The sequence below is a fragment of the Temnothorax curvispinosus genome, unplaced genomic scaffold (assembly GCF_003070985.1).
Source record: "Temnothorax curvispinosus isolate PA1 unplaced genomic scaffold, ASM307098v1 QBEX01011143.1, whole genome shotgun sequence".
NCBI lineage: Eukaryota > Metazoa > Arthropoda > Insecta > Hymenoptera > Formicidae > Temnothorax > Temnothorax curvispinosus.
Genome location: NW_020220923.1, coordinates 1 through 18447, shown reverse-complemented (window position 1 = coordinate 18447; position 18447 = coordinate 1). Strand labels below are relative to the sequence as shown.

Below are 18447 nucleotides of genomic sequence, written 5' to 3'. Positions count from 1 at the left end.
TCCGCGGATCGTCCGTCGTCGGGACAACACGCGAGTTACTTCTGTTGCGATATATTTCAGCGGAGCGACTGTCACATTCAATCCGTCACTTTATCCTCCGCTTGATGAGTGCTATCTTACGCTAATAGTTTGTTTCCACAACGATAACGGGACTTTTTCGCTTCGTCCTGCTTCTTCGTCTTACTTCCATCCGACTCGTGTAAGTTCAAGCTGCGATGCACACATCAGTCGTCCGACGAGACATTGTTAAGGATAGGAAATTGTCTCCCGCGATTTGTCTACGGGGATACATTTCATCGCGCACCTTCCAGCAACATCCAATCACACGGACTCGATGGGATCTTCGGTATCTTCTCGCCAGTTCACTTGCTATAAAATAATCTTGCAGTCACGAGATCGTACGACCTTCCCTCCTCATTAAAAATGATTTTGATTTGAACTAAATTGTCTCCTGAAAGCCGACTCGCGATTTATATCGAGGTTTCACGCGCGAATCTTTCGCGACGTTTTCGAGGGTCGTCATAAGTTTCTTTTGGCATTGACACGCTTTTTCTAAGATTAAGACGGGCCGAGATCGAATGCCACGAACTCGCGAACGACGGAGGGTGCACGATCGCGAGCGGAGAATCGTCTACAGGGTGAGATCGAGTCTCGAATTGATTTGAAGCGACCGTTTCGGTCCTACGTGGGCGGACCAATGGGCGGGCGTTTCGACCCCCACCCCGGCTCGCACCCCGTTAGACGAAACCACCCCAGCCGGTCGGACCGACGTGTTTCCACCCTGCAAGAGTAGAGGAGCGACGTGGAGAACGGGGAGAAAGCCCCGGAGGGGGTTAGGACGGGAGTTAGGAAAATAGCGGGATAGTTAAAGGGACTTTCGAGGCGGGGGTTGTGGAGAGGGCGGGAGGGCGAAATTGTAACACTTCGAAGGCTGATTTGCTTTGAGCGGCGCGATGAAGATGGAGCGCGAGCCACTGATCTACGAGCAGTCGCCGGCGACGCGACCTTCTCCGTCGTGCGATTTTGCTTTTTCGACACCAATTTTGTGGACGTTCTTTTTTTTTTTAAACGGCACTTTAAAAACGCGAGACTATATGAATTGATTTAATTTAATATTTGAAAATTGCGAGAATATATTTATTATCTTCATAATTTTATAATCTCTTAATTTCGTTTTTAGCTGAAAGGAAATTTCCAACAAATAGACATTTTGTTTTAAATGGCTTAATATGTAGAAAAATATTTTGAAGTTTACATTCTAAATTATTTATTATATCAAAATATCTATGAGAAACTTTTCGAGAAAAAATCCTGGTTTAAATTCATTAAAAAATCCATCGTAGAATTAGATTTTTTAAAATTTCTGTGTTGTTTCGAGCATCTTGTTGCGTTTTTTATAGCGACAAATTTTTATCTTATTGGTTGAGTAACCTGACGTAGCGCGGGGCAGGGGTTAAAGAAATAATTAAGCGCCATTATCGCGTCGCATTTTCATCGTGGAAGTGCTGCAACCAACCAACCATCGACTAGATCCGTAGAATCGCCAACAGAGCGAGACGAGCTGCACGCATCACAAGTTAACTTCCCTGAGGCAGCTCAAATAGAATCTGTATTACGCCAGAGCGGTACATAGAGAGAGAGAGCGAGAGAGAGAGGAAGGGTGGGAGTGAGAGAGAAGCTGTTAGGGGTGAGAGGCGTGCACGAGAAACATGGATATGTACACTAGGTTTGATAAATGCTGTAATATTCACTAGCTCCACTGAATATATTAATACATGTAATAATTATTACTAATAAAAACCACATGATAAATATTATTTTAAGATATAAATTATGGTCTTATAGCTAAGATAATAATTTGTACCTTATAAATTTAATGAAAATAAAGATATATTATTCCTTTTCCATTTTATTATCAAATAAAATCACTTCAATCTTTACTTAACGAGCTAAATTTGATCTTAATTTACTTAACGTAGTTTATTGACGCAGACGAAATTTTATCTTGATAAATCAGCTGCGAGAATGCACAAACGAATATTTCCTAATTGTTTTCCAGTAATAATGCGGACAGAGTATCATATATTTGGATTCGGTGCATCTTTTCGAAAAACCTGTCTGGATTTAGGATGAATGTATCGAGACATTTATGACGCCTGGGTGTACGAGCGAGAGGGAGATAGGAATTAGGGAGATCGAGAGAGATGGGAGATACGGCGGAACCGCGATATAGATGCGGATGCGAGTCTACCTGGGCGCACTATCGGTTCACAGAGTCGAGCCGAGCCGAGAGCGAATATTGTGTTTACCCGTACGCATGGCTTTGCGGTGCAAATAATCTGGTATTATTGCACTTACTCCACGTACGCGCGGGCGAAACTCTTCGCCAACTGCCATTCCCCCGCCGCTTCCGCTTCTTTGTTACAGGCGCTCTTCGTGCTGGATTTCAATATCCGTTCGCGCTAATGTTAATGCCGCGTATTGTGTCGTTGTGCCTCTGAAATTTCACGACGCGCGAGACGTTGTAATGATTATTATTCGGTGTCTTGCGTCCTATATTGCCGTGCACCTGTCTGTTCCATATATCTCTCTATATATACTGATACTTTAGCGCTTTATTCCTAATTGCTTATAATTCAAGACGTAATTTAACACTTTGACAATTTTGAAAAAAACGTTATTCTAAATTCATCCAAGTATCCATAGGAGGAAAAGCAAACACGATAAAAAAGATGAGAAGATATATTACAATATCTAAAGTCAAAAGTCATTGTATTAGGCTTAACAATTTTTACTTTTATTTACTCGTGCAACAAAACAGTAATATCATTGTCTACTGATATCCTCAGGCAGAAACAAGCAATTGCATTCTGCTGCGCAAGAAAAGCGAGGTCCGTTAACACGTAGCGATTCTCAATAAAAATATTTTCGTCATGCATTTCTCGCAGAGTTTTTTTCTCGCGCGGGGGACATCGCGAAGAAGTGCTTGAAAAGTTCCGTGCCTCTCGGCCTCCCTTGCCGATTCAGCGATTACCGCGCCTTAATCTTAAGACCGACGAGGACGACAGGGGTGGAGGAAAGGAAAACGCGCGACGCCCGCGCGGGGTGGAGTGCGCCCCGCTCCATAGAACTCTTCGAGGTTCGCCATTCACTTCGCGGCGGATTGCGGATTCCGAGAGTTCCACCATTCGATCCGATTGCTTCTTACCCTGGACTCTCGCCGCTCGTATTTACCTCCTGATTTCTTCCCTCTCGCCCCCTGCCTCCTTCTGTCCCCGTTCTCGCCACCGTCAGTTTCCTCGGACCAAATCTTCTGGAAATTCCAAGGCAAACCGCGATCGGGTGTCGTCGGCTTTATACTCGCGGCTACGAAACTACGTATAGCGGAATGAATTTGCGCTGGATTCGGGATCTAACTTCGATTTGACCGATTTTTTTGTGAAGATTGTTCGAACGTTTTACGTAAAACTCATAATTGACATTTAAACACAATGTTGTTTTTTAAGCAGATAATTTATTTACCATTTGAGAAAGAAAAGGTGAAAGAGTATCTGAATAGTGGATTTAACTTGAAGATAAAAAAAACTTTAAGAATACATAGATTAGTTTTAATGCGTGATATGTGGTTTAATTTAACTTTTAGCAAAGATTTTTTGAGAGAAATTTATAACTTTTAGTGGATCTGATAAATTACGACGTACACGAACTAAGAATGTAAACATATGCTATATTGTAAATTTATCTATGTATTTAGTAGACATAATTTTTTCATAACGAAATATGTCAGCGCACACATCCAATTTTATCAATTAAATTTCTATATACTGAAGTTTTAATCAATCGTGTAGTTTCATAATAATATTTCAGAATATAACACTAAAACAAGTAATAATTTACGTTATACCGTTTTGTAAAATAATCTTAAATACGTTTTACAAGAAAATTTTCTAAAATTTTCGCGACACATGTGCAAAGAGATTCGCGGATTAAGGAACCGCCGACGCATTTCGTCGTCTACATAGCACTATGCGACCTAAAATCCTCAATCTCGCGGGAGAGCAGTCGACGTTGAAAAATAGAAGCGCAGCCGCTTTTGCGGTGACAAAAGTGCACGGTGTGCGGCACAAAGCTCACAAAGAGCTCAAAGAGGAGGAGGACGAAGAAGAAGAATAAGACGAGGACGAAGTTAGTAAGAATCGTGAGAGGAGCAGCGAGAGAAAGAGAAAGAGAGAGAGAGAGTGAGTGTTTACTGGCGGAGAAAGACCGCGTCGCCGCTGTGCGGATGACTCGTCCTCGTCGCCGTTCTTGGCCCTCCCCGCAAAAAGCTCCGCGAGATTATGCCGCCATCTTGGATGTTGGTAAATATCCCGTGCCGAAAGAGAGTCTCCAGTCGGGCGAGGGATCCGGCATTGGGCGGAGAAGTAAGTCGCTGCTACTACTAGCCGATCCTCGTGACGGCGGTGGCAGTTGGATTGGTGGTAGTTGAGTCGGTGGTAGTAGTAGTAGCAACGACGTGGTGGTGGTGGTGGTGATGGTGGTGGTGATGGTAGTCGCGAGGATGAAGAAGGCGCTGCGCAAGAAAGTCGAAAGCGTCGCAGGAGCCGGAGGGTGGGACGCGGAAAGGTAAAGAAGTGCGAAGAGGTCTTGGCGGCACAAGGCGAATATCCCCGCTACAAAGAATACTGTCGGCTTTGCACCTTTTTCAAGACGTCGTTTTCCCGCTTCGTCGAGAATCTCACACCCCTTCTCTTTACTCGAGAGCCTCGTCTCGTCCTTTTCCTCCCCGTCCCTTGCCGCGTCTGCCATTTTCGCCACCGACACCGAGATGTCCTCCGCGACTCCCCCCCCTCACTCCTTTTCGCATCGAGTAGGAAGAGCCATTTACCTATGCGGTTCGGAGATGGTAAATTGAAGATTCTTTTTATCACGATTGAGTCCTTATTCGTACGATGTATATTGCGAGCTTTGTATTTGAGTGAATATCAGACATCGGAAAATATAGTCAGATAAATCGATTATTCATTTTAAAGGTTGAACATGATTTTGGAAATATTTAAGATGGACGACTGTCGAAAGATATGTATATCGCCATATCGGAAATCATTCTGCGGACTATTCTAAAGCAAATTATTCAAGATTATAAAAGATAATAACAAGACAAATAAGTTTAGATCGTCCTATCAACGATATTGATTAATCGGCGTAGTTAAATTACGTGGTTCACCCTGTATATTGTCTCATTTGATTTCGCGCAGATTGAAGAAAGACACGGAGGGGGGTTCGGAGGGGGCCCTCAACGGCGGCCCGATTGCGGTGAAGCCGCGCGACCGAATCTGAAATTCAATTCAATGCAAATTTGCCGGCGGGGAGCACACTTACGGCTAACCGGCGAACGAGATCGAGGATTCGCTTAGTTGCTTAGAACGCGGTAAACACTCGCTGCTTTTACTCGAGACTTATGAAATATTGATGGACACACATTGGCGCGCCCGACGCTAACGATGTCGTCGTTAAGTGGGAAATACTTAATGGGTGAATTATCGGTGATCGCTCTTCTGTGTGAACACTTTATTACTGCAACCAGCAATATGAAAAATCGTGGAAAAGCTATTACAATATTATATATAAAAATAAGAAAAAAAATCAGAATAATATCAGCCCATTAAATTTAAGTCTTATACAGTGAAATTTTAGTAATTGCGTTAATAATTATATATAAAAAATTATGATTTTTAAAATATTTTTTAGCAAAATAATGCTCTCTCTCTCTGTTTTTCTCTCATCCTGTTTTTTTTCCAATATTTAACTATGACTGAATAATTATTTACAGAAATACAGCTACCTTTAAGTTTTTTAACGCAGAAGATTATGCAGTATCTTATGTTATGAACTATTTAATGCGCCGAATATAGGCGCTCTAACAAAATAAAACGCCGACGCGTATCGCAAAAGCGTACGCGCGCACTCGAGCAAAAAGGGAGCCCGCTCTTTCTCCGTTTCTCTCTTTCTCTCTTAAACGCGTTGAGCCCAGAGAGCATGGGCCAACGATCCCAATTACAAACATTTCTCGTGGCTTTTCAGAGTTGCATTTGGCCGAGAAGGGCGCGCACCACCGCCGCCGCTCGGTGCATTTTATGGTTCCCGCCTCCGCATGCCCGAAAGTACTTTTCGTTTTCGAGTGCGTATACGAGTACATGCGGGTTGATTTTCTCTTCTTTACACTCCGCCCTCTTCCACAGCTTTCCGCTCCCTCGTGCATCACTTCCAAAGATATAGCGATCTGGTCTGAACCCACCTATGCTTATAGATTTACTTTTTTTATCACTGATGTTTTGTTTGATAGAAATACCTTACAGAATTTTTTATCCTAAATTTAAGCTGGTTTTAAACATCTTTAATTATGATATTATATTTTTCTACGTGAGATTAGTGAGAAAGTCAGATAGTTTATTTTATATTTATATATAAAATTACATATTTTAATATTAAGAGAAAATATTATCGGTTACTTAATAAAATTAAATGTGTTAGAAACTGATTAAAAACTCAATTTTTTTACTTTTCTAAAATCTGATCAATTTATTCAGCACTCGTTTCGAAAATATGCTTCAAACACGCAACGTGGTGATTTTTTTTATGGCTATAGAGAGCTCGAAAAATTGTCGCGCTAAAAGCATGCGATTCGCAATTCCGAAACTCGCGACAGAGCATCGAGCGAAGAAGGCGGAAAGAAGGTGAAGAAAGATGCGAGAAAGATGCGGTACCGTCGGGGGTGAATCGCGGGGGTGGCAGGAGATGGGGCAGAGGGTGGAGGGAAGGGGCGATAATTTGTTAGCGTGCGCGCACCCCCAAATGCGCGAAATCCCGTCGAAGTGCGGCTCGTGCGGCGCATTGTTTCCTTGTTTGCCAGGTGTTTCGAGCACCGCGGCCGAGTGGAGGCCGCGCCATTGTTGCGAGAGAAGTCGTGCAGCCGCTCTCTCTCGACAAAGCCGGCGATCCTAATGCTCTTTTATTGTGCATTGTGCGCGGCCGAAATCAAGGAACGGGGTGGCGTACACACGCGAGGCCGAGGGACGTGGCCGTACCGATTATACGGCCTGAGCACGTCGATGACGATGACGACGCCACCCCGACGACTTGGCGCCTATATATTTGTCACTTTGCTTTTGTCAAACGCGAAGAAGAGCCTTGCTGAAGGATCTCGTAAGAATAGGATGCGTTATACCAAAGAATTGCGAAATACAACGAGGGCTCGGAATTGTTTTGAGATTCTTTTTTTATATATTTTTATTAGCTGAAGGTTCGAAAGAGCGACAAGAGACAGTGACGATAGCATCAGGATACAGAAGTAGCACATGATAGTATGCACGTGCTATATACACAATGAGACTTATGAGACTCTTGCGGATCTCCCTTCATATTTTATGTTGTTCCAAAATTTACTTCTACTTTAATTAAATTTATTAATTTTTTTATAAAATTATTTATATTATATTTTAATTGCCGATATAACATTATTTAGTGCGAGACTATATGGATTGATTGATTTTGGTATTAGCTATCTTTTGCCTAGATATTGTTAAATGTTAATTTAATTTTAATTAGTAATTATAACAAAAAAGCATTGTTCTTACTGAAAAAATTTTTTAAATAAAAAAACAGTTTTATTACAGTATAAAAATTAAAATCTCAACTATATACTTACTTGTTTTGTTATATACTTACTTCTTAATGCTCTTGATATATTCAAGTCAGAATTCCAAAATAAGCAATGTCACATACAGCAAAAGTTTATTTCATCTTTGCTGGATATTTAAATAAAAATTTAAAAAATGCTCAATTTTTCTCGCGAAAATAATATAATTTTAAGCTCGCAAAATAATAGTTTTTTTCTATTTCTAAGCTTAGAAGCAGGTTATTTCCAACAGAAAAGCTTTTGACTGTACTAAGCGTTGAAATTATCGTTATTGTAATTAATATCACCTAGAATACTGAAGATATGTGTCACCGCTATATATTCTTTTTATTTTATACAATTGCTTAATTTCTTTTTTTCGACAATCGCCGCAGTCTTGCGTAAAGTTGTATCTACACAGATCTTTTAAGAAGTCGTATGTAAAAACAGCGAGATAAATTTGCATGATTTTTTATAATTGATCATCAGCCGTATTAACAAATCTTTTGGGGAAAGGGGGGACAAGGAATCGAATTTCCATTAAAGCGGTATTGTCGTTATCATTTTTGACGCATACAGTGTCGAGTAACCATTAAACGAGTTAAATAATTTACTACTATTATTACATAAGTACATACAGTGTGTAAAATGTCGGCGTGATCGTTGTAATACGGTGGTTAGCGTATAGGAATACTCATCAACGTAAATCATGCAAGTATATTAGCGGAGAATTTGCGATAAATCTCGATAACTGTGCACCTTGTGTATAAGGTTGGATTAGACAGAAAAAATGTGGCGGCGCACATTATTTATAGCTTGAAGTAAAAAACTCTTGTTCAGCCTTCCTTTTACATTTCACTTTGCTTTGATGAAAGCGCAATTTTCCTCATTAAAGACTTTGAGAATAATGTAAATTTAAGCCATCGAGAATAATCTTCTACATTAAATAGGGAAAGAAATGCAAAATATCATATGCTGGACGATACTGTCTGAAATTTTCAAGTCTTACATCTTTTCCTATACAAATATTACTTAATTGTAAAGTTTTTATTATGACTTAGAATTACATTATTCTCTCAGTATTATGTTTATTTTTACTTACAACGAAATAATTGATAATGTTGAAAAATTAGAGAGCAAGATAGTTCAGTTTGTATTTTTCAGAGCTTTTTTTTCCACAATCCGACTTTATATGCATCAAACAATGCGCAATCTTTTCATACTCGAGTCAGTTTCGCGCACTAAATCATTAAAGGTACGACGCACATAAGGCAATAATCTCGTCTGTGTAAACATAATTCTACCACCCTTCGTATCTCTCACACATGAGAGCAATTTATCAGCAGCGTAACCGAATGGCGAATCTGAGGGGAGCTTGCAGAAGGATCGTCGACGATGTACGAATGCCTAATGCAAAGTAATTGATTCATGCTAGTTAAAAATGTATAAAAATCATGTTTTGATTACTCCCCAAAACGCACGCTATCAGTTTCTCCTCGCTCGAAGCTCCCAGATCCAACGGTTACGCACAGGTGACTAGAATCGTTCCTTTTAAAACAAACAGAGTTAAACTGCACATTCACTTTGTAATGGCTATTAAACAAATTGAGTATATAAATAAATGCATAAAATAATATTTAACAATTAATCAATTAATATTATAATAATATAATAATTAATAAATATATTAAATCATGCTGATCTTTCTCTTTTTCTCTCTCGGCAAATCGACCCTAATACATCAATAATATTAGATATATACAGATTCGTTAGAACAATGACTAGTTTTTTTGTGGAATTGTTGTGTTTTGAAATTTCTTTATCAGAATGTCTAAACAAAAGATTAAAAATCGTTAATTTTCGGAGCGCATTTTAGCTTTTCTTTCAAAACGAATTAATCCATTTGATTTGGACAAACTAAATCTGTCAGAAAATACAGGCATGCTGTAAATTAATGTAAGATAAAATACACGAGAATCTTTTAACGAAGAATCAGTTGGACAAGAACAGATTTTTAAAAGAATTTCGTGAAACGAGAGAAGCACAGCAAAAAATCGCTATGGACAACAATTTTTTCGGATATGTTTGAGCCGCACTCAAAGCTCTTTCTTCAATTTTGCTACGTTAAAATTGCTATAGCCAACTAGAGGAGAACCAAGTATCGTTGTAGCGCGGATTCCACCGTTTTTCACGATGCGCCGACGTTTTCCGAGTGTGCAATGAAAACCGTCCCTTTGTTCTCCTTCTCTCTCTTCTCTCTTCTTCTTATTCAAGTTCCAATTATCTAGTCCACATCAGAGTCACCGAATTCAGCGCGGGGTTTTAGCGACCCTGACTCTCGTCGTTCGCTCGACGGATCAGTTGAAGAAATCGTCGCCGTCGAACGGGTCGCTCTCTCTCGCGAAGATATTCACCGACTCCGATTTCCGTATGTATTGATCGCCCCTGGCCGTCTTGTTATTGTTATTGTTATTCCCCGGACCGTATTTTCCCTGCCTGGAATTCTTCAGCGGCAACGTAGTGGCGCGATGGTCCGGCACATTGTCTTCCAACTCGGACTTGAAGACGAAGGCGTCGTCGTCGAACCTCAAGTCGCCGTTGAAGAAGGAATCGCGGCCGCTATCCTCGGAGACGAAGCCGTCGATGGGCTGTTGCGGATCTTTCGTGTCACACGGCAGCTCCTCCGGCGTGGCCTTGAGCTCGGACGACAACCTCTGTCGGTCAGACGTGTCGCTGGATGCGCTCGCCGTGGGCGTGAGATCGTCCTCGAAGTAGCTCGACCGTTTACTGTACTCCCGGACGGGAATGTCTCGCCTAGGATGATCCTTGGGGCCTCTGAGACCAGACGAGGGACTCGCGGGCGGCAGTTCCCGCTTCGGATCAGCCGTGTCCGGTCGTACGCGCGTATCCACCGGTGCGAGCGATTCTACCGCGCCGCTCGGGCCGGCAGCTTCCATATGCTCGACGCTCTGCGCAAAATCGTCCTCGAACGGACTCTGCGTCTTTTGCACCTGTCGAGTCTTGTGCCTGGCTATTCGCTTGCGATGCATCGTCTCGCTCTTCGAGTCGGGACCCTCGGACCAGTACGGCCGCTCCACCCAGCTGTCGTACTCCTGATCGCTGCCCCAGTAGCTCTCGCGGCTCCTGGAGCGCTGTGAGGATCGTAGGTACGGATCGGAGTCGTTGTCGCTGCATTCGGATCTGGAGGCGCCGAATTTGCGCGGATCCGCGTACACCATATCGCTGTTACGCCCGTCGTTCGCGCTATTGGGTCTCTTTGGCCAGTGTCTCTTCCTACCCGCCGGATTGTATCTGGGCGAGTCGTCGCCCGGACGCTCCGGGGCGTACTCCTCGTCCCAGGACGGATAATCGTGAGGTCTTTCTCTGCTATCGCGATAATAATAGTACGCCTCTCTCATAGAATAATCGGCTTCCGGGGGTCCTCTTCTACCCCAGAATCTGTTATCTTCCTCCCATCGTCTTCTCTCGTACCGTCGTCTGCTCCACCGGTCCTCCTCGTCGTAGCCCATGCTCTCCTGGCTGCTGCCGAAACGGTCCTCTTCGTTCCACAGCATCAGCTTCCGTTTACGCTCGTCGTCGTAGTACGAACCGTGAACGTCGTGGCTCCAGGTACACCGCTGCGGCGGGGGCGGCTTTGGCCGGCATTTCCAGTGCTCGTACTGATCCTCCTCGTCTTTGTAGGGCTGCACTTTTCGATGCGGATACCGTCGCGGACCGTCGTCCTCCCATTGGCTCTCCTCGTGCCAGGGCGACGGGTCCCGCGGCCGATGAACGCCGCCGCTCTTGGCCCACGGTGCACCGCGCGACTTCCTGCCCATCCTGTCGCGGAAGCTGCGGTCCCGCTTGTCAGCGTCCTCGTAAAACGATCTGTCCTCGAAACCGGGCGCATCGAATCGCGGATGCCGAGAGCCGGACCAGTATCTGCCGTCCCCTCGTGCCCTGCCGTTGCTCTCCTCGCTCTCCTCCTCGTCCTTCCATTCGTTGTCGCTGTCCCCCGAGTGTCGGTAACCGCCGCTTCCCTTGAACGGGACCTCTCTGTGGAAATCTTTGCCGTCCGGCGACCATGGCGATGTGCCGCCTATCGATCGCTGCCCCTCGCACGAAGATCTGTCGGACGAGCCGAAGATACCCGTGTCGAACTTGGCCCAATTGCTGTCCTCCTTGCTGTCGTCCTTGTCCGACCGCGTCGTCTCCGCGAACGGGCAGAACATATCCTCGAAGCCCGAGGACGAGGCGAGTGACTTGGTCTCCTTGGCGCGATGCATGCCGGTGTTCAGCATCTTGATCTCTTCAAAGATGTCCATCGCCACGGCTTTCAGATCTTCCGAATCCTTCTTAACCGAGATATTCGGACTCGATGGTGGCGGCAAGTTATCGGAGAACAAATTCAGCAATTCCACCTCAGCGAGACTTCTCGATTGCTGAATCTGTTGCTGAGATTGCATCACCGGTGACGCTCGGGCGGAGCTCACCATCTCCTCGTCGTCTTTCTTAATCGGTACCGGCTCCGGCTCGCCGATGATCTCCCGCAGAGCGGCGTATCTGTCGCTTGACGTCGAGATCGAAGATTTCACTTCCGTCGAGGATCTTTCGGCCACGGATGAGCCATTCGTTTCGTCGTTGAGAATGTCAGAGCCAACCTTGTCGGACGAGGTGCCATTGGCGTCGCTTCCTCTCTCGGAGTTGTCCCCTCTCTCCTCCGCCTCCATGATAGTCTGCGTCTTCTCCGTGTCGTCCTCGATGTCTATCTCCGTTTGCTGGACCGTGGACGAATCGGATATGACATCCGCATCTGCCATCGCGTCACTTTCCTTCTCGATTTCTTTATCCCCGACTTCCACCGACTTTTCCTTCGTTAAAATTGCGATAGAGCTAGTCATCGTTTCGTCCAGCTTCGCAGACCCTTCTTTCAAATTTTCGCTCTTGACGGGTAGCTTGACAGTTAGATTCACCAACGAAGTTATAGAATTCGAAGTGCTCTCGCTGGTCTGCGCTTCCGGCTGTATCTTCGTTTCGTCGGAAGCTTGTCCGTTTTCGTTAAGCGCTTCTTCCTCCTCAATTGCTTCTTCGACCGTTGTTTCCTCTTTTCGTTCCATCTGTTCCATCTCCAGCAATTCTCGAAAAACTGCGTATTTGTCATATGTAGGATCCGGTTTTGTTTCCGATTCGTAATTAGTTTTGAAAGACTCCGATACAAAGGAGCTCGAATTCGATCTGATCGTCGCTTTTGACGCCAACGACGACAGCGACGAGATCGCAGATTTTGACATCGTTTGCTCCTTCGTCGTTATCGATGTTGTTGGCGAAACGATAGTTTCCTCTACGTTGCCGACGCTGGTTTCCTTCGTCGATAGAGTCGCCAAACATTGCGTGAGCTGCGTCAAAGTCAGACTTGTCAACTGCTGGACGGTCATGCCGAGGCTGGAGGCCAACTCATCCAAATTCGTCCACGACGACGTCAGTTGACTGAGCGTAATGTCGAGCGGTGGTTTCGTCTTTTTCGAGTCTGTGACCGGGACGGTGCTGCTGCTGGTAAAGGGCACGGACGACAACGACGTCGCGGATGATATCATCGTGTTGAAAGAATCCTCGAAGGCGGAGGCAGTGGTCGTCGTAAAGTCCGATTTGTCGGATGTCTGCGGAGGCGGACTGAAATTATCGTCGAACTGATGACCCTTGGTGTCTCTCGGCGGGCTTTTGTTTTTATCCCTAATGATCTTGGTGGGTGACGGTGAAGCCTCACGCTGTGGAAAGTCGTACTGGAAATGTCCCTCCGTGTGTGGCGGTCTAGGCGGTGGTCTCGCGCCCCCTCGAGCCCCCTGCTTCTTCGGCGGTAAAGGCGGCGGGTTGATGAGAATGCTTCCCGCACCTCTGGGCGGTGGTTCCGGCACGAGATCTAATTCCGCGCTCGAGCTAGAGAGACGCGAGTTCGCGTCCGACGAGCAAGACCGTAACGGCGATGCCGGCGACTCGTTCGTTATCGAGAAATCCACCGGAAACTGCTTGTTGGACTCCACAGACTGCGCCTTTCCGGCCGGCAAGTCGATGTCGAAGTCCCTCTTCCGTACTGATTGAAGATACTTCTTCGGACTCGGTAGCTTCACCAATCCCTGCGTCGACTCCGTCGAATCTCTGTCCATGCTGCGCAGGATCGTGCTTCCTCCCGAAGCGGTACTCGCTGCTTTGGGTAACGTCGTCTCCTCCGGCGGCAAAGACACCGAGAGAGGCTGATGATGGATCGACCGAGAGACCGTCTCTTTCTTCGGCGGCGAGTCGATTGTTTGCTGGCTGGACTGGGTCGCCTCGTTCTCGTCGAATCGATCGAAGTTGGCGAAGTTGCTGTCCTCGCTGTCCCTCGACGATAGCTCGTTCTGCGTTTTCGTCGACTCCGCGCAATCCGTGCTGGTCGTGATATTGAAATTTGTCGGAAAGCTATCAGTGGAATTTGTGGATACCAGATCTTTGAGGACTTTCTTCGGTGGATTTTTCAGGTGCTGGAAGAAATCTTTCTTGTCCACGTAAGGCTTGATCAGACCGGTCCCCAGGGGATCCAGCTCCGTGAACACGTCGATCTGCGGGCTCTTCGTCTGAGTATTGCGAGGGGTAGTCTCCGTCGAGCTCTGTAGCACGATACGCGTCGTGTGAAATTTTAAAAACGTATTTATTTGCTAAAAAATATAATTAAGATCATACGTAAGTTGACACTTACGTCCTCCTGGTCCTTCTTCGTCGCCGAATTCTTACTCAGGTTCGTGATTTCCTCGTCGTTGAAGAGATTCTCGGCCTCCTTGTCGAACCAATGAATCGTACTTTGTGGTGGTGGTGTTTTACTAACTAACGTTGTCGCCGGACTGGAAGTGGTCGATGCGGGCGGTGCTGGTACAGTATGCTGCCGCTCTAAATGTCCCCTCTTCGTCGAGGAGGGTGGCGGTGGTAAAATCGGACGAACTGTATCCTGCAGCTGCAACAGGTACAGGAAAATAAAACGTATAATATTGATAAGAAGTGTCGCCTTTTATTCGCTTTATGAATTATCATGATTGTAATGATTACGTATCTGCAATTTATTTCTGATATATTCGATCGTGAAAATAAAGTTTCTCCGAGAAGCCGATATTAAGATCGCAATAATTATAATTATTGCAGTTTTATTTCTAGCGTATTAAATGAAGAGGATATTCGCAAAGTCGCAATACTAATCGCACCTTCATGTTCGCGAAAGAATCACCGAACGGATCGGTCTCGAATAGATCGTCGGTAGACGGTACGGGATTTTCCGGCGTAATTTTGTCCATCTGATGAATGCCCTGTTGCAGCGAATTCAGCTCGAACTGCAGATCTAGCAAATCCGCAATCACACCACTCTGTGTCTCGTTCTTGCGATCGGCGGTTTTGTCGACCTCGCAGTTACTCGTGCGAATTCGATGAAACGATGACTCGGTGCCCGCTGCGCCCTGTGACAAATTATCGTAACGCGTCTGACCTCTGATAATTATGTCTTACTATTATCAATACTATTTCTCTTAGAGCCGATTTCACCAACGTCAATTAACTCGTACTCTCTGTCTCGTTCAACATTCTTTATTTCTTTCTAAATTATTATAATGAAATGAGATGAGTGTAACATAAATAGCGACAAACATTTATATTAATTATGATTAGGGTAAAGTAATATTGTGTGGGAAAATTTCTTTTAAACTAATCATGACGTTTTTAAATTAGATCTATTTAGAAGGAGATGAAGAATTAGTTAAACGTTAGTTAACTTTAAACTATTTAAACAAACGTATCTGTGAATAATGATACTTCAGGCACACTATATGAGGGAAATGAAGAAGCAGTTAAAAATACGAGTAAGAAGACTCGTTTGAGAAAACAATTTAGCCGATATATTTTGACTGCAGCAATTATTTTGAAGTATTGGAACTCACCTTGGTGTCGGGTGCCGACTCAACGAAAATACCGCCGGTGTGGAATTTAATCGCATTAATGGCATTCTGCTCTATGTGCTGTTTCGCCAGTTCGATCTCCTTCTTCTTCAGCTCGAACACTACTTGGAACAAGTCCCGCATCGCTATCACCACCTGTTAAACAAAACGTTTTCTTTGTGTCATTTGCGGTATGCCAAACTTTAACCGCGGACGTAAACTCGTTTATACATTTCGCATATTCGAAGTCAGACGTATTTAGAGAATTTTTCTTATTTAATAATATTTGTCGATTTAATTTTTGAAGAAATCACCCTTTTCTCGAGAAACTTAATCTTAAAAATAACAAGATTTTTTTGTTAATGAATTTTGTCATTTGTTTTAGTTTTATTTTTTAAACTTTTGTTAGACACACGCATGATAGTCTCTTATGTTACAAGAAACAAGAGAAGGGTATTTTTCCTTTTATTTTAATTTAAGACTAAATTGAAGCTTCGAGAATTCCCGACAGAGATCTGAATTAACTTCTTTTTCTTCGGGACTGAAAAATATCGAAGAAATAGGAAGCGCTACCCACGCCCGTTGACCGTAATTTCCGAAACCTTTCTTCGATCGTTCGTTCCGTTCTCACCCTTCCCTCCTGCCCCCCCGTGCTATCAGCGCGAGAACCCTCTGTTTGCCGCGACTCCATGCCGGTTAAAACCTCCAGCGGCGCGTCAAACACGACCGCCGCCGAATATACGGGTGAGGATTACCGCCCAGAGCCGTTTACAGGAGGCGAGCGCAGAAATTAAACTTGGAAATTGAATGAAGGCGTAAGGTTGTTGAATTAATTTGCCACCTGTCGCGCGAGCTTCTCCGAGCTGATTTCATTTTCGCGACGATAATCGTCGCTATTGAATTGCGCGAGTTAAGGGCCCGGCAATTGTGCCAGCGTGCGCGCGCTCGCTCGTGCGATCGAGAGCGAAAGTCTCTGCGCTTCGTGGCAGAGTTAAACATATTCCTCTTGATTTAACGCAGCCGATTAGTCGTCATGAACTTCTGTTTGCTACTATTGCGTCTTGCGGAAAATTACTCCCGACCGCAATGTATTACGCGAATAATACCGTAATAGGGCTCAGCGGAACTGTTACGAACTTATTTTGCTCGATGAGACAAGTGAGAATAAACGCATTATATAGCGGAGAACATTTAACCAGAGATTCAGATAAGCATCTGTGAATTTTTCTAATGAATTAGATTAGAAAGATCTTATTTGCAATTAAATGTGACATGCACAATTAAATTCAATGAGGTAATGCCAAAATATTATACGCCGTTGCTCTCGCTTATCTAATTTATTATCGTTAAAATTCATTATTGAAATTAAATTTTCTGTTATCTCTAGGATAACATCTTTTTACGGTTGTTCCGCTCCTAGCCGATTACAATTAAGTGCAATGTTACTTGCGTGTGACTTTCGATTTTCTTCGACGTAGAAAAAGGAAACGTTCAAAAGGGCGTTTGCTCGATGGTTAAACCGCGCGGTGCTTGAGCACAAAAGTGGGATATACTGACGGATTTGAATATCAAGAAGTTGCTCGTCGATCCCTTTGAACGGCATACGAAGCGAGCCGTGGATAATCCGGCAACAATCTCCCGCGGCGAGGAGGACGCAACGGAGGAACGGGGCGAGGCTGAACGCGGAGCCGTGTAATGCAATTATTTACATACGCATCCGGGATTACGGTCGCCCGGGGTCGATATTGCTTCTCGGATCGGGCAAATATCATTCTAGGCTCTCTCCCCGCTCTCCCTTCCCCCCGGCTACCCTCCCCGATACGCGGCCGGCTACTCGTTCCCGATAATTGACACACTTTAACCGCGTTTGGCGGCAGGAACGCAGGAACGCAAAATCGTAATCGCTCGCGTGCGTGTGTATCCCCGATAACTCTCGAGCTGCCGAAATCAATTCGATGCCCCTCGCCCTGCGTCTTGCGCACCCTGATTAGATTTTCGCGCGTATTTGCCGGGGGCGCGTGATACGAGATCCCTCAAAATTGACATTCGAGTGCGCGTTACTCGTAAAGATACAAGAACTCGTCGTAAATTACATTATTTCACGGATTTTCGCTTTACATTAGACGAGAGGAAAATTCTTCTCTTCTGTGCAACGTCGCGCGAAGAAGAGACGACCGTTTGAAGCGAAAATGGGAGGAAAACTTACCTGACTCGCCGCCTTATCAGTCTTAATGCCGAAGAATCGATGTCCGGTATCCGGTGACCCAAAAATATATCCGAAGGCTCTCGAGTCGCTCATATCTTGAGCAATAAATGATATTTTATGCACCGGATGATGATACAGACAATCCTGCGAAAGGATGTAATAAATTATATAGTATAAATCGATCCGCGATATGTCCATCTGTGTGAATAATTTCTCGCTACTCACCCCCGTCTTTTCGTCCCTTAAACGAAGCCCGTCTATGCTGACCTGAACGGCGATTCGTTGCTTGTGCTCACCAGCGGCGCGAATCGCCATCTTCAGGTCAGCCAAGGCCGCCTGGCACATCCGGTCACCGCGCGCTTCCGACACCTCCAAGATACCGATCAGCTTCGCCTTAAACGATACGCCCTCCCCAAGAAAGCGGGTTGGGTCATTCTTGACTGAAAGCAAAATACGCAGAATCATTTTATCGCTCTGTCAGTTAGAGAAACGAATGGAAATAATCTCAGACGTTTGCAATTTCATGATTAATAGTTCAGAGCGATCTATTTCAATCGCAGTCAAATTTCTTTTTTTTTCCTTATAAACGCTGGATATATGTGTAATTAAGATTGCAG

The 18447-nt window shown here is 44.6% G+C and overlaps 1 protein-coding gene across 1 annotated transcript; it reads right to left on the bottom strand.

Annotated features, from left to right (window-relative positions):
* Positions 1-7998: 7998 nt before the first annotated feature.
* LOC112461193 (protein disabled-like) lies at positions 7999-18270 on the bottom strand (the record flags this gene model as incomplete). Its single annotated transcript, XM_025026343.1, has 6 exons — positions 7999-14316; positions 14406-14657; positions 14902-15150; positions 15628-15780; positions 17831-17974; positions 18056-18270. Coding segments are annotated over 6 exons (5297 nt in total), but the record flags the coding sequence as incomplete, so codon positions are not given.
* Positions 18271-18447: the final 177 nt, after the last annotated feature.